The sequence below is a fragment of the Vigna unguiculata genome, chromosome 9 (assembly GCF_004118075.2).
Source record: "Vigna unguiculata cultivar IT97K-499-35 chromosome 9, ASM411807v1, whole genome shotgun sequence".
In the NCBI taxonomy this organism is placed as follows: domain Eukaryota; kingdom Viridiplantae; phylum Streptophyta; class Magnoliopsida; order Fabales; family Fabaceae; genus Vigna; species Vigna unguiculata.
The window spans coordinates 32,012,838-32,038,277 of NC_040287.1; the positions used below are offsets into that span (position 1 = coordinate 32,012,838).

Consider the following 25,440-nt stretch of genomic DNA (forward strand, 5'->3'; position numbering starts at 1 on the left):
CTTCTCGTTGCACTCCAATTTTTTTTTTTAGAACTCTCAAAAATTACTCTTTTATTCTTACTTACTTTTACCTACCTTGGTGGTGGAACATAATTAAAAAAAATTTACTGCGGTGCTACTATTATTTTGCTTTTTACTTTTGAGAGTCTGCACCTCCAACACTTCAAAGGATGTCAGATTATACTGTGGATCTCGACATCAATAACCTACTTTTTTTTTCATTTCATATGTAATTTTTTTTGATAAAATTTATGATTCTTAAATTCAAGTAAAGATCGTATAATATGTATAAAAATTAATATATTGGTTTTATGATTTTTTTTTCATTTATTTGAGTATGTTTTCATTAAAAAAAAATTAAAAAATGAGGGTAATTAAAAAATACATTGCGAATGTTAACATCCACAATACAAATTCAACGGATGTCAGGTTATGTTGCGGATGTTGACATCCGCAACATACTTTTATTTTTTCTTTTCATATGTAATTTTTTTGGATAAAATTTATGATCCATAAATTCTAATAAAAATTGTATAATATGTATAAAGATTAATATAGTGGTTTGATAATTTTTTTTCCTTTATTTGAATATGTTTTCATTAAAAAAAAAAACATGGGTAATTAAAAAATACATTGTGGAATGTCGACATCCGCAATACAATTTTACAGATGTTAGATTATGTTACAGATGTCGACATTCGTAACATATTTTTTTTATATGTACTTTTTTTAGATAAAATTTATGATCCATGTAAAAATTATATAATATATATAAAGATTAATATAGTATTTGATAATTTGCTTTCATTTATTTGAGTATATTTTTATTAAAAAATGGGGATAATTAGAAAATGTATTACGAAGGTTGACCTCCGCAATACAATTTTAATAAATGTGATGTTATATCTAAATTTAATGAGTAAAATCATATTTAACCATCCAATAAATTAAATTAGATGTAGAATATTCATGGCTCATGTCACAACAACCACATACGTTGCATACGTTGGGGGGAAAAGAACATAAATTAGGTACTAGTACAGAAAAGAGGGAACCAGTTTAGTTGGGACTTCGGAACTCTTACTGAAAATTCTAATAAAGTTATAAACTCAATTGGGTTCATAATTTCTGCCGACAACAATAAATTATGATTTGCTTTTGGCAGAGAAACTGTTATTTTTTGTTTGTAAACTACAATGTAGACACACTTCCATTATTTAGGACTCATCTGATTTTAGTATAAGTACTACACAAATGTTGTTTCAAAAGATCAAACATCATTTTGAAGATGATTAGCAGCGTGACAATGCCAAGTGTTCTCTAACAGGAAAATGTTGGCTTAAAAAATTTAATTATTTGATCAAATTAGAAATTTTCCATGGCTTCAGGAGTTTACTTAAGAGAGAAAATTTAATACATTAATTATATTGGATAGAATCTCTAATTAATTTCAAATTGGTTCGATCCATTATCAGTTTCTCGTGAAACATATTCTGAAATAGTTTGTGTGGATTGGATTCCGGTCCTTAATTATTAATTGATATTTTTTATTTAAAAACTAAGACGAAACTTATGTCGTCTTCCAATGGGTTGTGTTGAGTGTTAAATAAATGAGCAAAATATAATTAAGAAGCTTCCTAAAGAATCTAGCATGTTCACACTTCCATATCCATATGCATAATATGCATATAAAAAGTGTATTTTGTTTTGTAATTTGTATATGAGTAGCTCATACATACGTAAATTGTTAATATCAAAATTGAGCAAGTTATGCTCTATCCAACGTTTTACGTCATTGGTGACGGATGCGATCGCATATTTACACTTCCATTTCATAAGTTTTTTAATTCCATTTTAGTGTAAATTATTATGATATCTGTTTAATTATAAATCATCGCAGTTGAATTTTTTTAACTATTATAATATTCACTTAAGAAAAAACAATATCTAAATAACTTATAGTTGACTTGGCCACTAAATAAAAGTTATCATAGAATATAGGTCAATTTTACAAATTTAATGTTTTAAAACTATTTGGTATTTTATTAAATAAACTCAAATTAACAAAACAAACGCACACATATAATTTAATTATTTAAACATATTTTTGAAATACTATCAAAATATTTTATTAATATCCAACAATAAAACCATTTAAATATTGAAATTACTATATGCTCATGCAAATAGTTATTAAATAGAGTAACTTGATTCCTATGTATCGGATGCATCACATGTTTTTTTTTTTTTTTTTACTTTAATAAATGAGAATTATATAATTATATATTATTAGATAACATTTGAATGGTATTATTGAAAGAAAAAAATACACATGACTTTTTAAAGTAGTCATGAAACTATTATTAATTCTTTTTTTTACCGTGAAGCAAATTAGTTTTAATTTTTTACATAATAAAAAAATGGGAATTCAAAAAAACATGAGTTGAAAATACAATAAATGATAAAATTAAAAAAAAATAATATATATATATATATATATATATATATATAACTCATAAATATATTAGTGTTTTAGATTAGGTGTCATAGTAGTTTATTATATGAGTTGATTTAGGACTTATTAATACTAAATATTTTCGTGTCTCCTGAAAATAAATTAAGGAGACAAATAAACTTGTTTTAGAGGAGTATTGTTCGAATTCGTTTCGATTTTAATGAAAATTTATTACATTGATAAAATATTATGAGTTGTACCAATTTTTAAAGGGTTAAATATGTTTATTGTCCCTTAATTTTAAGTGAATTTTGGAATTAGTTTATTTCAAAATTTTAGACTAATTTAGTCCTTCATCCTTTAAGATACGTAGATTTAGTCATTTTAATCAAATTATGTTAAGTTTATTTGACATTTCAAGCGTGTTTCATAACAGTATTTGACTTACTATTAAAGCAAAAATGTGTCAAACAGTATAAACAACTCAAATACAATCTTGAAACGTGTTTGAAATGTCAAATATCAAATAAACTTAATAAAATTTTATTAAAATGACTAAATCCACACATTCCAAAAGATGAAAGATTAAATTAGTCTAAAGTTTCGAAATGAACTAATTCCAAAATTCACTGAGAATTAAGAGACCAAAAACATATTTAACCATTTTTTTTAAACTAGGTATATGGGATGAATATGTATATCTCTCTCGTCCTCGTCTCCATACTCATTCTAATATTAATTTTTGTCCTCATACATGATCTCCTTTTAAAATGTTAAAATTAACACCTCTAATTTATTAGATTATCTAAAAAAAATTATTTAATCTTAGTTTCATAACTTATTTTTAAGATATGCATTTATATTTAACCATTTTTACTATTTTCTATAATTATTTGATATTTATCTAATTGTTATTTATTATTTTTATTTGATATTTATAAATTGTAAATTCTTTATTAATATCTGACATTGGAAAAAAGTAATGTGTATCCTTTTAATGTGTAATACTTCACAAAATAATGTTTTATTTAATGTGATTTTTATTGTTTGTAAAACAATAATTTAATTAATATTTAAAACAATAATATACGTTTCTGAATGGAGATGAAAATGCGATTTGAAAGTCGTTGTATATTTGGATCAATTTTTACTTTAGCATAAAAATGTGATAGACAAACCCACGCTCCCATATCTCATTGTCATCCTTTGAAGAAACTCAACAATCATATTAAAGGTAATTGACTTAGATGGAGACAAACATACTTTACTGCAGTAAAATTCAACCCACATGATAAAAATACTACTACAAATCAAGTATGAGTTAAAAGGTCTTATATCAAATAAAAATAATAGGCTTGAGGAACACAGAGAAAATCAAATTGATAAAATAGAAATTGAGTTTACATGCTAATATACTAAGGAAAACACATATATTAATATAATGGTGTATTTTTATTTTTGTCATGTTATTTTATTTTATTTTGTTGAATTAAAAAAATATTTTTTATAATAGTTCTCGTTAATTTTAATATGTACTATCTTAATTTTAATATATTTTAATCGATTTGTTTGTTTTTTGTGTTATTTTGTTTAAATTTTAAACAATATTTAAGATTTAAATATGAAATTAAAAGAATATGAAGTAATAAATCAGTGAGAAAACAAATGAGATGTGATGTAAGAGAGGATAGAAAACTTGAGAATCGTAAAAAAAGGTTAGAATTTTAAGAGCAAGAAAAGTATATTTAAAATACTTTATACCTTTTATATCTTTTTATAAATGATATATTACGTTAATAATTTGATTTGTTTTTCTGGACAGTTATCTAAAGCTGATTTGTATAATTATTTAAGTAAAATAATAGAAGTACGTAGGTTGGTTTTTGAATTAAACAATATATTCCAGTGATGGCTGCAGATAAAGCAGTGAAAATATATTTGAGAAGGGAATGGTGATGTAAGTCTAAAATTAGAAATGGAGAAGCAAAACCACTAACCAACAACTAACCCAACCTCTTTGATTTCAATTTTAATTGGAAACCCATCTTATCTTAAGATCTATGCATCCTAACAAAACTCAATCCAACCACAATAACCTATAATTTAAGCTTTGTCCCGTGCTTGCTGGACCACTCACAAAACAGAATAACTTCAATAAAAAAAATAAACTTTGCTATGAACGATTTCATATCATAATGTTTTATTGTTTCATAATTTTTAATAATAATAATAATTAAAATTCATCAAGTTGATAGTAAATATTATTTCTATTACAGTAAAAAAATTAACTGAAAAGTAGGCTCTTAACTTTTTTCAGGAGAATAATTTAGTGGAAAAGCATGACAAGATATTACCAAAAATATTATTTTTAGATGATATTATTTTCGAAGAATAAACTAAACTTATGAAACGATTTTCATCTTCAATTTTTTTTTTCTGTATCAATCACATTTTAAACATGAAGTTAAACGCTAGCTATATATTTTTTGAAACATTCTTCTAAATATATTTTCATTAACTAAAATTTGTCTAAAGTTATAATTTTTTATTAACTTGGTTAAGAATCGAAGTGTGAGTGTAAATTTCACATTGATTAAAAATAAGAAAGTAGAGTACTATGTAACGATATTGATTGATTAGAAATGAGAAAATATAATATTATATAGAGATTCTGTAAGGTTTTGGGTTAAAAGTGGTCTCAATATTTTATGTGATCAGACTCAGATCTCATTGATGTTGTATCTTTTATGTAAAAGCATAAGGTTTTTGGTTAAAAGTGGTCTCAATATTTTATGTGATCAGACTCAGATCTCATTAATATTGTATCTTTTATGTAAAAGCATAGATACTTCCCTTATATAATATAGGTCCTAGATTGGAAATGGCATACCACAAATTTTAGAGGTGCTGATACCTAATAGTGCGAAAGCAATTGTACGATATTGTCACAAAAGAATGGCACACCAATGAGATGTTAGCATGACCATACTTGATTGGTAAAACAGAACGATCTATTAAACTACACTTTTGTTTCTTAAACATTTTATATTCCAGGTAGAAGAGAGATTCGGGATAAGCCAAAGAGAACGGCATTCACCAATTACGTAAATAGTTCAGGTTATTTTAGAACCAATATGATGTAAGGACAAGGACAAATGCAATATTAGATTTATTAAAGTAGTCACGAAAAATATAATAGATATATTAAACGAATGATTTAATGTTTTACAATGAAAATGAGTTAACCAAGAATACACTTATGTTAATTGATTTGAGATGAGTTGATGTCAAACAACTTTCGACTAAGTAATCACAAGTGGAGTATCTTTCCAGTATTTGAAAGTTGTAGAAGGTGATAGATATGTGTCTAATTATTCGTTTTTTTCTTATTTGGATCTCTGAGGAAAAAAAATAATCTAGTATTTAAATCATTCGCTAAGTTGAATTGTTAATAGCAGTCCACATAATCACTTAATTTTCATGCTAATATATTTCTCAATCCTAGTTGACTTCAATTTATCAGGTATACTAAATAGTAACTTATATATGTATGTAGATTTTCAAAGCCAACTGTATTTTTGAAATTGGTTATTCGATAAAGTTCTCCATGGTAGATATATTTACGGTTATAGTCATAGAGATTATAATTTTATATTTATGACATTGATTTTACACGCTTTTTCTCCGTGATAAACAATGGCTCCACAACAAAGTATTAAAATAAAATTTTTACTCCAAAACCTTAAGACAATAATATTATGAGTCTTTATTCTTATATAATGTTTAATCCCTCAAGGGTGAGTTCCTAAGGCATTTGATACCACTCTTACTCCAAAACCTTAAAACAATAATATTATCAGTCTTTATTTTAATATAGTATTTAATTTTGTATATTTTATCCAATGTGAAACTTTTGACTCACACTTAAATTATTTCCTATAAAAACATATAAAAAAGCACACACCAATAATCATACAATAAAAAATTAAAACAAAGAAAAAACAGAATACCTAGGTTCATCATCATTTTAAACCTCGATCAAAATAGAGTCACGTATAAAATGCAACTAAAACATGTTTATACTCACCTATAAATTCATAAATACACAAACCTCTTTCCTTAGTATCCAAGAATCCAATTTCATTCTTTCTGAGTTTGCTTTCATTTTTTCACTAACCATATTCTTAAACACTCTCCTCACACTTTGGTGGGAGAATTAAGTTTCAAAATTTTGAACTTATTACTATTACCTCCTCTATGTATTGTCACGTAAAATTGAGTAAACATTTCAACTTTATCTCACTAACATAATAATTACTGTGCTAATTATTTGGAGTTTAAGGTAAGTTGGAAACATTAGGTAAAATTGGAGAAAAAATGACCAATATATAAGTAGAAAGACTTTAAAATTTATTGTTTTAAGATTTTGAATAAGAAGTGACGTGTTAATAATATTTTATATGAGCTTATTAACACCTCGATGATATTAAATCTCCTAGTGTCTAATCTCGTGAAAAACTTTGGTATCAGAGTTAAAATTTCCCTGTATCTCCTCTGATAAAAATATCACACTAACTGCAAAAGGTTTTAAGAACTCTAATCTGAAAAAAACGAGAATCAAATAAGGCATCATCACCTTGCAAAATCACCCCAACACACACTCTAGGCTTTTATCTTACTGTTTAAAGTTTTATCTAAACTGCTTTTCAGAAGAAAAGTATTAAAGACAAAAGTACTAAAAAAATGTTAAAAATAAAAACAAAATCCAGTAAGTATTAAAGACAAAAATAATATTTGAATCTTCGTAATTTACATAAAAATAACAGAATTAAAAAGAACAAGGGGCGTATGTATCAAATTAAGAATGTATTATACTTATAAAAATTAAATTAAGCATTGATAAAACGTACATGAGCAAAAATCAGTAACATTTTGCACTTATACACTGTATTAATAATTTTGTCTACAGAGAATCCATTGCACGTACATGTTTAACCTTAAAAATATGTTAAATATTAATGTTAAACCAATTTGAGAAGTTATAATTGAATAGCTTCTAGGAAAAGAAAATAAAAGACTCCAAAAAAGAAGTCACTTCTTTCACATAATGCTTTGATATTTTATTTTAACTCAAACAAACAAAACAAAGTTGGTTTGTCCCTGTGATGCCTGTGATGAACCATACTTTTCTGTTCATCATATGAGACCCAATTGAAAAAGCATATCCTACTATTATCTTTATCAGTTCTGATGCAAGGCCCAATAGGGCAACATTTAACACCAAAATGTATAAAAATTCTAAGCAGCAGTAACAACTAACAAAGCTGTAACAGTTAATATGAGATCTAGATAAACGGCTATAATCTCTGGCCATGTCAATTTCAGCATGGGACCTATACAAATTTGATTTATTCGGATAATGTTTCATTAACATAAGGTAAGGGAGTGATTGATGATAACTACAAGGTCAAATATAAAGTCACAATCAATGACTTACAGAGGAAACTGATAGCACAAGAATATTATTAAGAAATCAATACCAAAAAAAAAACTAGTTGAAGCCAAACTCGCTGTTTTACTAGACGTGAAGAACAATTAAATAATTGGTAAGGTGGGCAAAGCAAGATTCACTCCTTGGTTCAACCACTTGATCAAAATTTTGAAATTTCTCTTACTCTCTCTCTATCTGGGAGCAAGTATAATATAGATATTTGAACCAATTAACTACGGTTGGAAGTTCAAGGCTTGAAGCTATCTAGCTAGAGGTATTAATAGAGAAGCCAAGTTGGGTATTGAAGCTGCATACATAACATACATGTTTGTGTATCCGAGAAGTGGAAGAGGGAGAGGGAGGGAAGATAACAAGGAGAATGAAGAGGAGCAGAGATATGGAGAAGAGATCAGAGATAAACTCTGCCATTGAAGAGTTGTCTTTAATGGCTATAGTCAAACCAGGAGGAAATCATGAGACAGCACACATCCCCACCAAACCTTTCCTATCTCTATGCTACATGGTTCTTCAAGTTCTTGGTGGGTTTACTCGCTTGTTTTTACTTGAAACATGAATGTGATGTAACACCAAACACATTGTCTTTATGTTTGATTGATGCTCTCTTGCAGATAAGATAGGCCCAACGATGGCTGTTTTGAGACAAGACGTTCACCAGAATATTATGGTACAAATCAAACTTGAAACTCTCAATTGATTCAGTTCACTTCAAGGAAACTATCTCTGCATGCCAATTATTGGGATCTTCTAAATTTTCTGCTTCTTGTGTAGTTGTACGAGGTTTAGTTTTCAGTAAGCATTTAATTGCACATTGATCGAATAGTCAACTATCAGTTATTGGCTTGTGCTATTGAATTCTGTGTCTGTGCAGAGATTGGAAATGATGCATGAATTGAACCCCTCAATGAATTCAAATTTGGTTGAAATATTGAAATCAGAAGCTAGCAAAGGCAACACAAGAAAGAGGTTTAGTTGTAGTAAAGCCTTTCTTTGGCTCACTAGGTAAACATTGCATATATTATATTGCTGTTTTCATTTACTATTTTGTTATTCCTAACACTTGGGTTAGGTTGTATCATCAGTTTCTTTCAGCTCTAAAAATTGTTGAGAAAAAACGACAGGCTAATAACTGTTACTCAGATTAAGTAACAGAAGAAATTAATATTCATTCATAGATGTGCAACTTTACAGATCCCTGGATTTCTCTTCAGCATTGTTACGAGCACTAGAAATGGATCCTAAAAAGAATATGGAGCAAATAGTTCAAGAGTCTTATGATGCAACCCTGTCACCATGGCATGGATGGATTTCATCAGCTGCTTTCAGAGTAAGAAATAGCCACTTGTTCATCTCTTTCTTGTGTTAAATCAATTTCAAACATGTTGATGGCTTTTACAAGCTAACCTCAACTTGTCTGTTCCAATAAAACTTGCAGACTTTAGTGTAGTCACCAAAATTGTGCAATTGCTTCTTGCTGAACTAACCGGAACACTGCTGCAGGTAGCTATAAAACTAGTGCCAGATACTCAAACTTTCATGGATCTCCTCAAGGAAAGAGATGAAAGCTGTGACACCCTAAAGGACCAAATGCAGATCTTGGTTTCTTTGCTTGTGCCTTTTCTTGAGGATGTTCATTGTATTCTTGTAAGCTTATTTCATGCTTTCAAACATAACATATGTCCGACATGCTCCTTCAATTTTCTGTCATCTTACCTCATTAATATTATTTTGCAGAAAGTGTATAACTTGGACAGGATTAAATCAACTTGAAGATAGAAGAATTTGTACAGCTTTTGTGTAGTGTATATTTTGGTTTCATTCCTCTCTGTTTTCATGTAAATGGCTTGTATAGTAAAATTTTCGTCAACACTGATATGTAGTTATAAGTTTGCTTTCGGCTACTCAATCTATAGATATTATTATACATCAAAATTGTACATGTTGAATTCAAAGTTTTATTTTGTCTACATGGAGGATCTAATTTAGAGCCTTGTTACATCCAAAACGTGCTAAGTTAATTAAAGTTAGTAATTTCTTTGCGTTACATATATGCTTGCTGTTTATTTGAGCACAACAATTTCTTCTTGTGTTGGGCTATAGCGTGCAGTGCTCACAAATTTTCAAAGGTAAAATGATAGATAGTATGATTACAAATATGCACTTTTTCTGTTTCCAAAGATTGGTTGTTTCCACAAACAGTTTTTTGATATGTTGAAGAAATGAAAACCTTGAGGATACTGTTAAACGTTCCTCCAAATAAAGTGTTATGCATGACCAGATTTTTTATATTTCAAATGATTTCACAGTTGAATATAACACCTTGGTGGCGTAAAAGATTCCTAATATAACCAATTCCTGGGTCTGTCCTCGTACAAAATTGCATGGTGGACGCGTGAACTTACATTAGAAAACACGAAACATCATTAAAATTCAATCCATCAAATGATTGACGTTTAATGCACATGCTCAATTTGGAACAAAACAGAATCTAATGAACATGTTCAAATATAGATCAAGTCCATCCCCACAATGTGCTCTTTAGGTCACGTGAACTATAAGGAGGATCTTGAAGCGCAATCAGTGCTGCAACTAAGCCTGCATTACTGGCTATGTTCGGTTCAGTGAACTTTTGGTTGGTCCTCTGATCCATGAAATTATCATTAGTGTCTGGCCCTCCCACCATGGCTCCCAAAAGAACTTGTGGATTTGGATCTTTGGAGTTTAGCCATTTCTTACCATCGTCACAATTGTAAGGTTGGTTATTCCAAGGGATTGATGCACTTCTGTGATGAACTTGGACAGGATACCTGTCACCATAGCCCACTAAATAACTCATTTGCAAAGGGTTCTGCCCCAATATGTAGTTAACCTGAAGAACACATTACAGAATGAAACATAAATAAACCTTTTTTCCAATTTACATGCAACAATGAAATGGTAAGGAAGCTAGGAATTGCCTGAGAAGTGGCAAAATCGCGAAGCATTTTCACGGAGAATGTATCAGTCTTGCAACTTGCACTAGACATTTTGAGATGATCAAGGTAATCGCTGTATAATTTACTGAGAAAAGATGCTGTAGCAGCAAACTGGAGCAATGGTTCATAATCAGGTTTCAGGATAATCAACCCACCTATCATTATGTTTAACATGTCATATACATAGATAACACGCATGCGCACACATAGGTAAATAATCGCAAACAAACGAGTGATGTAGGATGCAATTGATAGTAGAATTAATTACCAGGTGTCCTGCTAAAGTATTTATTGAATACATAAGAACACATGAGTGCATCGGTTGAGTTAGATGAAAGTTTCAGAACATCCTCGTATGGGAAGCCAGGATCACGGAAGTATCGAATACCGGTTAGCAAAACCTACAAAGATAAAAAATCAGACCAAAAATAAATTCTCCTCAAAATTCAGTTTGTGTATCTATTGAAGTTACCTCCACTGCATTGAGCTTGTTATTCCAGTAAACAACCCCTTTGTCAACGCTTGATTCACTACTCTTGGCTGAAAAAAAAGTTTCAGTTGCAATTTCAAGGTAATTAGTGTTTGCAGTAGCAAGAAATAACCATGTTGCACCCCAAGCCAACTCATCTTGGTAGCTGGTTGAGTTATAAAGCATTGTTGCTTGTTTTCCACATGCATCAACCATGGTGTGAGTCCCTTGTTTGGTAGGTATTGCCCCAAAGAGCCCTTCTGCTGCATCCTTAAGTCTCTTTGAGTAATCTCTGTCCTCCTTGAATACCATCGATGCTGCAGATAATGCTGCAACAATTTCACCAGCTAAATCTGTAGCAGAGCCATTGCAAATTGAAACTGGTCTCTCATATTTCATATCTTCGGGTCGTTGCCAGCAACTCAAATCATTAGGTTCATTGTTGATACTAATGGTACTTCCAACCTAATGAAATTGAATAAAACAATGAAAAAAAAGGATCAATTTCTCTTCATATCTATTAGTATTTAATTCAGAATTGGAGTGGTACCCCAAGATCCTTTCCCAACAAAAAAAGTTGTAACTTGCCTGGGAATACAGCATCAAGTTTGATCCATCTGCTGAATTTGGGGGAGTGAACACCTTGAGCAGGTAGTCACTGCCCCATCTAATGATGTCCCTAACATGATCAAGTTCACCAATATCAGCATATTTACTTTGATATTCCATGACAGTCCAACTCAACAAGGTCATGGTGTAAGCTGTGGTGAAGGTAAACTTAATGTTGTTGCCAGAATCATAAAATCCACCAGTAAGATCATTGTTAGCGGAATCCCCATCTTTTAATCCTGAATCTCCCCGAAATTTAACTGGACTGTTCCTCGGATAATGCCCAGCTGAACAAAAGTAAAAAATAAATAACCAGTTGAACTGCACCTAGAAAATTAATTTTGTAGCAGCAGAAATAGAAGTAGTACATTTTTGGGCATCATAAAATGTTAGAGCTTGGTTTATTGCCACTTTGAGATCGATTGAAGAGCCTTGATGCTTGTGCTTCTGAGGTAAAAAATGCACCAACAAAACAGCTGCTAGGATGGCTAAGATTATTGTTACAAGAACAAAAAGAAAACAATGAAAATGCTTCCTGTCAGTGATAACAAGATTGTAGTCAACAGATTTTGGGTATTGGGAAGGGATTGATTCATAGGCAGTGGAAGAATGAGGAGCAAGTTTAAAGTCAAGTGCTATAGAGTTCCAGCGGCTAGCTGAAGGAAGAAGACGACCAGCCTCTGAAACTGTGTGCACATATATCACAGGGTCTCTCTCTGACTCAAAAGTAGATGACACTGCTGGTGGCATGATTATGTAGATTGCTATATTTGAATCTGCTGGAGAAGAAAATAAAATGTATGTAATCCCGTAGAAGAGAATCTGGCTCCTAGTTTCTATCTAAACTAGCTAGTTTTGTCAATAAGACAAGTATATACACACATACAGCTGGTTCGGAAACAAGGCTGAGAAATTTGGAGAACATGTTCTTATTTGTTGGTATATGGTTATGAACAATTCTTATTTGAAAAATTCTTCTACTCACAGATAATCATGTTACTTATACCATTGCTTTTATTTGAGTTTAGCTCTCACTCCCACCAAATATAAGGCTTCAAATTGGGTGCAGAAACTTAAAAATAATCTCTGTATGATAAAATCTATATGGTGTGTAAACTAAGAGATACAGAAGTGCCTTTATTCTGAGACTGTCTCAGTAACTAGTGTTGTAACTAAGATTTTCAGAAGAAGAAAAATAATCTCCAAAGGTTGATATATTAGTAAGTCCATTTGGTTCATATAACTAAACTGTGTTACACTGCGGATTATTAATAAAACAGTTATTTTAATAAGTAAATTTCATGTTATTGGTTGTGTCTGTGTGTTTGGTCACCATAGCTTATTGGAATTCATTTGGGTTGATATTCCAAAGCGTGGGTTTTGTCTTTTCTGTGCCGTCTAAAATTCCAGCACTATAGGTGTCAAAATTGTATTCTTGTAATACCATAAGCTCAAAAGTTCAAGCCGAATGAACAATGAATAAAGCCTCAGTCTGAATATTCCCTATTGTAGACATGACAAAAGAATTCAAATTTAGAGAGGATTTTGGTTTGACCTAATTAGAGAGGGATTTTTCTTAATGTGTAAATAACAGAGTAAATTAAAGAATTTAAGAGATTTAATATATAATTTATTTATTTTTTCTATCTCTATTCTAAATAATCAGATTTTTTCTCTACTCAAGTTTTTTTTTTTTTTATTTCTTATAGATCAAATGTTTTGTATTAGATCATTTCAATCAATTTCTTGATCAATAGCCGTTTCTAAAATAAAAACTCTAATTTCTTGTAGTATCTCTGGTATTGTTGATAAGCTGAGTTCTTTAGTATAAGAAGTAAGCCCAATCTTTATTCGTGGTTGGAGCAAGTTTATATAAAAGTCGCAGGTAAACAGCGAAGCTTAAATTGGAAATGACAGGTCTGGTTTATTTTCTCTTCTCAGATGACATAATTTAAATAAATTTTTATCATTATAATGTTCACATAATAATAGAATAGAAAAAAAAATCAAACATAAAATTTCAAAGTAATATTTAAAAAATAACAAGTTAAAAATAAAATTAAGGCGTAAAATTATAGCATAAAAATTACGTTATCCAAATTCGACAAAGAATCATTCACCAAATATTAGTTATCTTAGTTAAACTAAGAACAGTATCTAAATAATTAAATTAGCAATAGGTCTCTAAATTGATTACGAATTTGCAAATCTATTTTTTTTAAGGAATCTATAACTATGTATAAAAAAAATTCTTCATTTTGCTGTTCACTTTTTTTCTTCATTTCTACCGTTCAAGTTATCATTTTATTCAACTTTAATTGATTTCTCAAATTTAACCATTTATTTTTAAATTTAACTATTTTTATAAATTAAATAAATAAAAATTATCTACTAAATAAATAAAAATTAGATTTAATTATGCTTTGAATATCGATAAATTTAGAAACTTTCAATTGGATCTCCTGTTAAATTTTGTGTTCGATTGAGTTTTCAAAATTTCAACACTTTTAAATTGAACCCTAAGATTTTTCTGTTACGTGATAATTATCTTGCACTGTCACTCGCGCTTAAATATCCCTACATAATACATGGTCGTAAACTACCATAATTTGCCCAAGAATTTGATGTTGTATTTACAAAAAAATATTCTTAAAGTTAAGAAAAATTACAAATTTATAAAATAAAAAATAAAAAATAAAAAAAATATAATATTACAAAATAAAAAATAAAAATTATAATATTATAAAATTATGAAATATAAAATAAAAATATATAATTATATGATTTAAAAAAGTTATAATTTAATAAAATTATAACTTTAAATTATAAATTTATAAAATTATAACTTTTTTAAATCATAAAATTATATATTTTTATTTTATATTTCATAATTTATATTTTTTTATTAATTATAAATTTATAATTTCTACTTTTTTTATTTTGTAATATTATATACTTTTTTATTTTTAATTTTATATTTTATAAATTTATAGTTTCCATTAGTTTTAAGAATACTTTTTAGATAAATACAGTACAATTACACATTCTTGAGAGAGATCTTGGTGTTATGGTAGTCTGAAACAATATATTATATGATAATATTAAAACGGTGTGGTAATACAAGATAATTATCACATTATAGAGGTAATAAAAAAATCTAACGAATATAAGGAGACTAATTCAATTGAAAAGTTTTGAAATTTTGAAGACTTAGTATAGATTATGAAGATTTAATAAGTACTCATATGATGGTTTTCAAATTTATTAGGATCCAAAAAATAATTAAACCTAAAAATTATCTATAGAATAAATAAAAACTATATAATTATAAAACTTATTTATATTTATTTTATAATTATAATTTTATTATTTTTTGTTATAGAAGAAAATGAACAAACGTTAACGATGCACATGTGTTTTCAATAATTATTTAAAAAAATATTGGTTGTAGTTTTGAAAAGAGTAAACAAAATATCAATTTAAAAAAAAAATATTGGTTGTGGTTTTGAAAAGAGTAAACAGAATATCAATTTAAAGAAAACTGTAAGACTCACTTTCCATTCTGCCCTTTTTTTTTAGGACTACCTTAACCATTGGGCCTTAGGGCTGGCCCAGAAAGGGAAAACAGAACTAGTCCGCCCCAAACCCTAGAGCTGTTGTTGCTCCCGTCTTCTGCTAGGGTTCCAACGTTCCTCAGATTCGCGTTTAGCTTGGCCATTGTTTTGCTCACGTAAGTACTTTTCTCCTTATCACCTCTGTCTAGTATAGTTTTCGTAGTCACAGTGGGAAAACTCTGTATTAACTCGTTTTACCCGCTGTTCCAGTTTGTCAGTCTAGAGCTGTTGTGCTCCTTGATTCAGTGTCGAAGTCCTGTACAAACCCATTTCCAGGTAGGGAAGCTCTGGCTCATTCTCGTGTTTTCATTTCTTTCTTGTCATGCGACTGTTGTTTTGAGATTATGTGGCTGGTGTGATGTTGTGATAGCTGTGAACGCATGTATATCCTTGGTTTGGAATGACGTGGGTAACTATTGCAGGAAAACAGTGGTGAGACCTGCTAATCTCGCCCAAGCGAGCTGGTCTCGCCTAGGCGAGACGAACAGGGACTCGCCCAAACCCTTTTTCGCGAAAGGTTGCCTAGGCGACCAGCTCATTATTTTTGAACGAGCGAGTATCTCCCCGGGCGAGAAGGGTCTCGCCTAAGCGAGATCCCGCGTTGGTTCCTGGTTCCTCTTTCGAGCCCTTGCCTAGGCGAAGGGGACTCGCCTGAGCGAGAACGTCTCGCCTGAGCGAGGCCCTTCAGTCTGAGCGAGGGGCTGAGCGGGACAGTGCTTTGTTTGGTTGCTTGGTTGCCCTTGGATGCTTGATAATTGTTTGGGTATGATTGTTATGATGATATACATGTATATATATATATATATATATATATATATATATATATATATATATATATATATAATGGGTTGCTATGTATGCAAGACAAAATTTATAAATGGTGAATGATGGATATCGTGGGAACTTGGCATGTGAAATTAATGAGTGAGTTAGAATTAATGGGACATGGCATTGATATGAGATGAGGCCCTACACCCATGGGGTGGTAATAACCAGTGGTAAGGATTCAACATGTGATATGAATGCGGAATTATTTTCAAAGGGTGGTATGAAATTGTAAGCATGATTAGTCTTCTCGTATTGTTGATTTATGCTTGGTTCGTGTCAGTGCATAAATCCTTGAGACCTCTAGGCGGGGTCTTAGGGTCGTGCTTCAGTGGTCGGGACGTAATTCCATGGCCCATGTTAGTGGGTGTCTATGGTGGTGCCCCATCTGTATAACTGGGTAAGGATTCAAGGTAAGGATTGCATCCTGACACTCTAAGGAGCCAGTTAGTCTCACTTAGAGCGGACTGACTCCTGTGGTGAGAGTAGCAGGAGGCCTGAAATTCATTAAGGGCTAACCTTGTGGTGAGGGAAATTGATTCATCGTAACATTTGTAACACATAGCTCGGGGGTGAGCAGAGGTATCTACCATAAGTGCAAGCATCCGCTGAATCCGACCTGGCTATACGTATTCGGATGAGTCGAGTCGTAGTGTATTGCCTGACAAGTCGTAACATGCTTGGTTGAATTGAGTGTATGATATTGTGAAATTATATCTGATCTGATGGATGAAATCTTTTGTGTTTTAGCTTACCCTACTTTTGTTGTTGTGTGTTCTGCTGTGTGGTACTCTCTCTTGTGATGATCATCAACTTGTTGGTGTGAGCAGATGCGAGGAACACCCGCGAACAACAGGGTGGTGATAGTTCCGCTGCATAATTTGCATAGACTGGACCTTAATTCTTGATGGGTTTCCTTTCGGGCCTGGGCCCATGTATTATTTTTTGCTTAGTACTCTACTTCATTTGTTAGACCATTCAACTGTTTTCAGTTGGCATCGTGGTGTGCCTAGTTTTGTAACGTTAAAGACCCCAAGATTGCGTTGTTATACTCTCTACGTGTAGCATTTCTTTAGTTACGCTTATAAATTAAGGGTTAAATATGTTTTTGGTCCCTTAACTTTTAGTGAATTTTGAAATTAGTCCATTTTGAAACTTTGGACCAATTTAGTCCTTTATCTTTCGAAATACGTGGATTTAGTCATTTTAATCAAATTTTGTTAAATTTATTTGACATTTCAAGCGCATTTCATAATACTATTTGACTTAACATTAAAGCAAAAATGTGTCAAACAATATACACAACTGAAACACAATCATGAAATGTGTACGAAACATCAAATAAATCTAACAAAATTTGATTAAAAGGACTAAATCCACATATTTCGAAAGATGAAAGACTAAATTGGTCTAAAGTTTCGAAATGGACTAATTCCAAAATTCACTAAAAGTTAAAGGACCAAAAACATATTTAACCCATAAATTAAATAGGACGTTAAAAAACTATTGATCTACTTTAGTAATTATAAACTTCAAATTAAATAGTGTTCATTTTTTCATTATCAATAAATCATGTCTGAAGTAACTATAAAATAATCGTATATACATGAATTCAAAACGATTATAATTTTTATAACAATTATTTGTCTATAAAGGGTAAGAATATTTATAAAATATTTATTTCTCATATATTTGATAAACTTTTTAACATTAATTTATTAGATCGAATCTTAAGAAACACTTTCAAAAAATTTCCTTAAGTTTTGAAATTATGAATCCTCTCATAATGTAATAACAAATAGCCAAATAAATTAATATATTAAAATTTATTCTTAACAAGTTAATATATTAAAATAAAGCGGGATATTACCAATCAATGTTTTAAATTTCATTAATCATTTTAAGCTGAATAATTTATTAAATATTTATAAAAAAATTTATAACAACTTATTTATTTAATAAAAATTACATTTTATAAAAATATTTATATTTCATAATAATAATTTTTTTCTTGTAAAATCATAATACCACAATTTATAATAAATAAATATTTTTAAAACAAATTGTATTACATTGCATTTTATAATATAAATTATTTATTTAAAAATGATAAAAGTAAATTTAGAAATTAGAATAAGAGAGAAAAGAAAACAATTGATAAATGATTCAGAAGATAAAAGAAAAGTATTTTAAAACTGTCGATATTAAGAATGCAAAATTAGTAAAATATAAAATTTTTTACTCCCAGAAATTGAGCATTCTTATTCCTAACCCTTTTTCTTCATAATATATATTTTAAAGCAAATGAATTAAAAAATTATAATAAAAAAATTATAATGAAAAATATTTAGAAATATATATATATATATATATATATATATAATCTTCCAATTTTTATACAAAATATTTTTAGTTTAAAAGATACATCAATATTTTTTAGCTGAATGGAAATTTTATTCATTTCCTATAGATTGTTATGGATAGAAATAGATAAATGAAGGAAGTGAAAAAAAAAATGTTATACAATTGGTCTTTTCCAGGATGATCCAAATGTTAGCTTTAAGTCTATTCATACAAAATAAAAGGACTGAAATGTTATGGCCAACTTTTTTTTTTTTATGGAAGAAAAAAATTCAGTAGTAATAATCTTATCTCATTAAAAAAATGCTTTTTTGGGGTGGTCTACATTTTATGTAACCATATAATTATTTCTTTTTTCACATTACTTTTTTTGCTTAAACAAGTCAATAACAGACTGCAAAATAATGCAGTGCTGATAGTTACGTGCATGATAAGAGAAAATATGAAAGAAAAAAAAAATACATAAGAAAATGATATGTACAGAGAATTATTGAGTTTCATTGAAGATTAGGATAATGAAACAAACCATACTTATGGATAAATAATCATTTAACTAATCAGAACTTCTTAATGCAACATACATGGAAGATGATTTAGGGAAGGGATCTGAACAAGCTTATTATAATTACATGGGGGGAAAGGATAAATAACTAATAAATTACAACCTTAATGCTGGGATTAGGGTGTAAACACTAAAATTAAACAAGCAACACATGATAATTTTTTTGAAGGTTAAACTTTTTGAACATGTTCTTCTCTAGCTAGCCAGTGTTCCTGAGTACAGGACAGCTGGTGGCAACAGCATCTTCAGCACTGCCCTCAAACTCACCTTTCAGGAGACCTCCCAGCAGTTCCGCAGGATCATAGAAAAACTCCACCTTCACTATTTTCGAATTCTCATCCAACTATATATCACCACAAACACAGTGTCATCAAAATATCATAACAGTAATTGTTTTCATTTTTCTATCTATGGTTGATCAGTTGTTACCGTGAAAATGGCCATTCCATAGATTTCAATTATGTCTCCAGTGGGAGCATGGCCATTGAAGGGACCCTCCATGTAACCCCAGTGTCTGAACTTGTACACGATCTGTGGTGGTCCTGAATAGACGTGCAGAATCTCCAGAGCAAAACCGCGTGGAAATGCTGTGGTAAAGGCCTTGTGGGATGAATCTGCTGTTTCTGCATATGGATTGTAGGGTCTTAGTTTCTCTGGCAGAGAGGTTTGCAGAAGAGGGATATACCCTCCACCAAGCTTCCTTTTCTCTTCCAAACTTATGCCTTTTCTTCCTGTGATGTGAGTCCCAGCAATTAACATCAAACAAGTCCAAACCATCAAATACAGAACAAGATTGAGTCTTAGAAAATAAAACGGTACCGTTTAGGCTGAAGATGTATTTCTCTGGATCCACTGATCGGTTCTCCTGAAAATCAAGCTTGTGGAACATTTCCATCTCCCACTGCTTCACCATAGTCTGCACCTGCTCTTCCAGTGAGCCCGGAGCCCATACCTGTCATCAAAATCATAACCAAACTCTTGATTCAGCTAAAACATACAAATTAATTGGCATGAAATTCACAGAAACCTAGCTGATAATTATTACCTTTGTTCGGCCTTCTTCAAATAGTTTGTTCACAGCTTCATAACTTGGAGGACCGTATCTCCATTTGGTGTTCTCCTCAATGTCTTGCCGCAATAAGGGACGGTACTTGTCCTCCGCAACTCTTGATGCTGTCATCTTTAGACCGCTGCAGCGTTTTTTTCATCTCTCTTTCTTTTATGGATAGTAAGTCATGTACATCCAAAACTGTTTGAAAAAGAATGAAAGTTATATATATGATATATGATGTGATAATAGAAAAGGAGAGAAAAAAATTAATAAGTATAAAACGGAGGATCGTTTATATTATTATCATTTTTTCCCGGAAAGTTAGTTTTTATTTTTCAAAAATGAAATTTCATTTATCTTTTGAATTTGTAAAAGCTTTTCAATTTTTACTTATAATTGATTGGGGAAACAGTATTATGTTAACATTTGAAATAATTTAAAGGATAAATTATTTCTTCGCTCTTTATTTTTGTAGGAAAATAATAATTTGACCTTTTTTTTATAGGTCTAAATATTGTAATGTGATAGTGATAGTATATTATGTATTTATCTCACTTTCAATTTGGTCCCTATATTTTTATTTTGTTTCAATGTAGTTCTAATAGTTTTAAAAATTGAGTAATTTCATTTTTCTCCTGGTTAAAACAAAATTTAATTTTTATATAGATGGTATACTATATTTTTATTAAATATTTTTAAGAAGATTAAGTTTATTTAAATTTATATTTTACCATGAACTTTATTTAAAATTCTGTTAAATTTTTTAATAGAAAGTAATGTTAATAAAAAAAATTCAAAATTAATTTCAACTAACAAATATGTTAAATTTGTTTATCAATTACATTTCATAAAATAAAATAAATTAATCAAATTTTTAAACTCTTTTAAAACATATTTTACATTTAACTTTTGTATTGATATTTTATTACATCATATTTTAATATTATTTTCTACTTGAATTTATATTTCAAACAATTATATATTTTTAAAATGTATAAAATTTAATAATTTTTATACAAATGTTTTTGAGTTGATTTAAAAATAATAATTATAAAAATTCAAATGTTAAATTTGAAAATAATTTTAAACAATTTTATAACAAGTTAAAACAAATAAATTTAAAATTTGAAAATAATTTTAAATAAAGTTTGTGACATCACATTTAATAGATACATTCTAATAAATCAAACATCACATATTATAATATAAATAGAGCAACGACATAAAGTATAATTCATTACAATTATCTCAAATTATACTGGAAAAGGAATACTTAGGCACAAAATAATGTTATAAACATAACTTAACATTAAACAGTTGTCCAGGATGATTGCTCACAGAGCAAGAAATTACTAAATAAATAGTTCATTAAAAGATGCTCAAAGAGCAAGATCCAACATGCCTAACTAGACAATAGCATCTCCATCGTCATGGTGATTACTAGGAGCTTCCACATCTGCTCACACCAATGTTACCAATGTTTGTGATCATTGAAAAAAAGAAAATCAAACAAGAAACAGATACATAGAAAAAGGGTAAGCAAGTGAAAAATAATTTTTAACATATAAATAAGTAAGCAATTTATTAAATAAATTATAAACAAGCAAATCAGTAAGCACACAAAGCATGTGATAACAAACAACAAAAGATCCTCTAACTCAATTATCCGGATACATGTCATGAGATCAGATTCACCGGTTGTTTACACTTGTGGTGACCTCTACTACTCTATAGAGCCATTGCCAATGGGTTTCACCTTACCACATACAAGTTAGTCCATGATCATCTAAGGTCATTATCTTGCCAAAGACTAGGACATCTTGCTACTCTCAACACTTAAACCAATCTACTCTGTGTGAGTCTGATTGATTCTTTAAAGTGTCATGATGCAACCTTACTTGAATCCTTATTTAATTACATACACTACAATAACACCACCATAAAGTCTCCTAAGAGACTCATGGAATTACATCAAGCACATACCAACACATATTCTCACACATCCATTATTATTTCAAACCAAGCACAATAATTTCAGTTCAAAATATCTCATCATACATGCATTGTCACAAATTCATGCTTTTAAGAATACTTTAATCAACCACAAGTAAAATAAGAGAATTTAAAATCACCATGTCTTATTCTCGCTTAAGCTATGAGGTCTCGCTTAAGTGACAAAATCCCCTCGCATAAGCCAGAATCTCCTCGCCTAAGCGAGAACTCAACAGAAGGTACAATACACAAATGTGAGTTCTCGCTTGGACAAAAGTTCTCGCTTAAGTTAGACTTTCTCGCTTAGGCGAGACTGCTCTCGCTTGGACAAAAGTTCTCGCTTGAGGGACAACTCGTGCAGCAGCAAAAGGGAGTTTTATGCTATTCTCGCTTAGGCTAGAGGCTTCTGGCCTAGGCGAGATTAGCAGATTATCACCTACTTGCGCATGCATATCTTGAATCTAGCCAGAAACAGCATACAATTTATATTCACACACTCACAAGCATCAAAACAACATTTTAAGCAACATGCAACGTACGAATGGCAACAGGGCAGGACGGGTACGGGTATCATGATCGAATCCCCATCCCCATAATAAAAATTCATCTCCATCCCCATCCTCAAACCTAGAGGGTATACAAATTTTGACCCATCCTCATCTCCACTGGGTAACGGGTATATTCTTATACCCATACCCATTTTTTTTATGTTCCAAATATCAATTAAATAATTTTTATAAAAAATTTAAAAAATCACACTAAAGGAATCATGATACTATCAAAATATTCAATATTAAAATAACATACTCTTTTTTCTTTTCATGATGTCAAATATTAAGAAAAATTATTATAGTAGTATAAATCTTAAATTAAAGTATAAATAACAACTAGAGAAAATTTAAATAATTATATAAAAATTAAACAATTACACATTACTAAAATTTAATAATAACCAAAATATTTATTAATTTTACAAACAATCAGTGGTTTCATTTGCATTCGATCCACCTACACATAGAAAAAAAATGAAAAATTAGATATGATATAATAATTGAAATTAAAAATTTTAATTACTTTAATATATGTACTTTCTTCATCAGATTCATTTTCACTCGTGAAAACATATTTTTCTTTTAATTTTCTAACACCTACAAACACATAATATAGAATATTAAATGATAATTCACAAAAAAAAAATACTAGCAATAAATATTAATAAATTTGAGTAACTTACCTAGATGGTTTGAGTTTCATATCCAACTTCTTGTACACATCAAAGCCTCTATAGTAATATGATGAAGTCGACTAGGTGAGAAGTTAATATTTGACCACTAGTACTAAAAGCACAAATAACAAAATTAAATAATAAAAATTCAAATTTAAACATAGATTCTTCATCTTTTGATCTTGAATTAAACTAAGGGTTTATGCAATTGAGCACTTAAAATTGAGAGTCAAACATCCTCATGAAACAAAAAATAAACAATAAATAAAAATATCATCAAGGAGTAAAGATAATTAAATGTGTGACCTAAATTTGATCCAATGAAATTGAGAATATCCATTTGAACATAACACAAAGGAAAAAAAATGTATATTTAAGATTGTGATAAAAGGAAAAATATCTTGAAGATCTCCTTCAACCTTAAAGAACAAGCAAAACAATTAAGAGAGAGCAAGAAAAAATATATAACAAAGTAACAAAAAGAAGAGTTACAAATTAAGAGTCAAGCATTTTCATGAAAATAATACATATATATATATATATTATTTTATATTATATAATATTATATATTATATTATTATGTATATATATATTATATGTATATGCGTAAATATATTATCTTTATATATATATATATATATTATTTAATAAATTATAGATATTTTAATAATTTAAACGATGAAAGATATTTGGACGGGGATATGTATATCCACATTTCCATCCTTAGTTGAAAACTTCGGGTATTACTCATACTCATACCCATACACAGTTAATGCGGTTAATGCGGTGATTCTTCGTCAAAACTGAGACGAGTTCGGGTGATACCCCTAGGTACGAGTTTATTTGCCATCTCGATGCGAGGCACTTGAAAACTTTAAAACCCTAGCTTCCCTTACCTTAAAACTAAAAGCAAATTGCAGAGAGAGAGCCTTAACCGAAGAGTACCATAGTTCTACTACAGCTTAAGAAGCTGATAAACATGAACAAAGGGAAAAATAGTGAGGTCTATGATCACGAATCAGGAACAAACTAACACTTCATCCATTTCACATGTTTTTATGTTGAGTGTAAGTGAAATTAATTATTATTTAATTAGTTTATGCACATAAAAGATAAAAAAAAATTAATATTCCTAATTTAGATCTCTACAAGAATTTTTGTAAGATTTTTACCGATAGAAATAATTTTGTCAATAAACTCAAATTTTCTGATAGATTTTATCTATAAATTTTAAAATTTAAATACTAATAGTAAAATAAGCAACAAATTTCTCTCAAGTCTAATAAGATTTTTTTATATATTAAGGGAAGATGAATGAGAATAAGAAGAGAATAGAAAGAAAAAAAAGAGGAGGAAGAAGATAAGAAGGATGATGAAAAGAAAGAGGAGGAGGAGAAAGAGACACTTCGACCACAGTCAAAACTTGTTAATAATTATTGACGAATTTTTTATCATTAGTAATTATAGACAGATTTTGTAATTTGTCAATAAAATTTATCGATGATTATTTTATAAATAAATTTCTTATATTGATAATATGTCAATAAACTTAAATTATTAACGAATTTTTTGTTTTATCCTTTTGTAATACATGATTTTCTTGTAATGATATATAACGTATATAACTTATAGAAAGTTATAATTATTTTACTTAAATGAAATTTTGGTATTTTATTTTAGTTGAGTGATAAAAAATTTTAGCTTCAAACTAATCCTTATTTCCAATTTTTGTTAACCTTGTCATATATATTTGAATTATTTTGAACCATACATTAATAAAAGAGTAAAAAAAA

At 29.5% G+C, this 25,440-nt stretch overlaps 3 protein-coding genes across 3 annotated transcripts; 1 reads left to right on the forward strand and 2 right to left on the reverse strand.

Moving 5' to 3' along the window:
* Window positions 1–8,037: 8,037 nt before the first annotated feature.
* LOC114162316 (glycolipid transfer protein 2-like) lies at window positions 8,038–9,949 on the forward strand. The gene is made up of 6 exons (XM_028046162.1): window positions 8,038–8,485; window positions 8,576–8,631; window positions 8,836–8,966; window positions 9,156–9,291; window positions 9,465–9,608; window positions 9,699–9,949. The coding sequence occupies exons 1-6, from the start codon at window positions 8,326–8,328 to the stop codon at window positions 9,732–9,734; spliced, it is 663 nt and encodes a 220-aa protein (XP_027901963.1). The 5' UTR covers window positions 8,038–8,325; the 3' UTR covers window positions 9,735–9,949.
* A 527-nt stretch (window positions 9,950–10,476) lies between these two features.
* Window positions 10,477–12,767, reverse strand: LOC114163668 (endoglucanase 25-like). The gene is made up of 6 exons (XM_028047964.1): window positions 12,386–12,767; window positions 11,997–12,304; window positions 11,412–11,873; window positions 11,208–11,340; window positions 10,922–11,094; window positions 10,477–10,833 (listed from the first exon to the last, which is right to left on the reverse strand). Exons 1-6 carry the CDS (start codon window positions 12,765–12,767, stop codon window positions 10,477–10,479), a joined length of 1,815 nt encoding a protein of 604 aa, XP_027903765.1.
* A 6,528-nt stretch (window positions 12,768–19,295) lies between these two features.
* On the reverse strand, window positions 19,296–20,668 carry LOC114162245 (pathogen-related protein-like). Its single transcript, XM_028046072.1, has 4 exons — window positions 20,425–20,668; window positions 20,199–20,331; window positions 19,809–20,110; window positions 19,296–19,722 (listed from the first exon to the last, which is right to left on the reverse strand). The coding sequence occupies exons 1-4, from the start codon at window positions 20,557–20,559 to the stop codon at window positions 19,579–19,581; spliced, it is 714 nt and encodes a 237-aa protein (XP_027901873.1). The 5' UTR covers window positions 20,560–20,668; the 3' UTR covers window positions 19,296–19,578.
* Window positions 20,669–25,440: the final 4,772 nt, after the last annotated feature.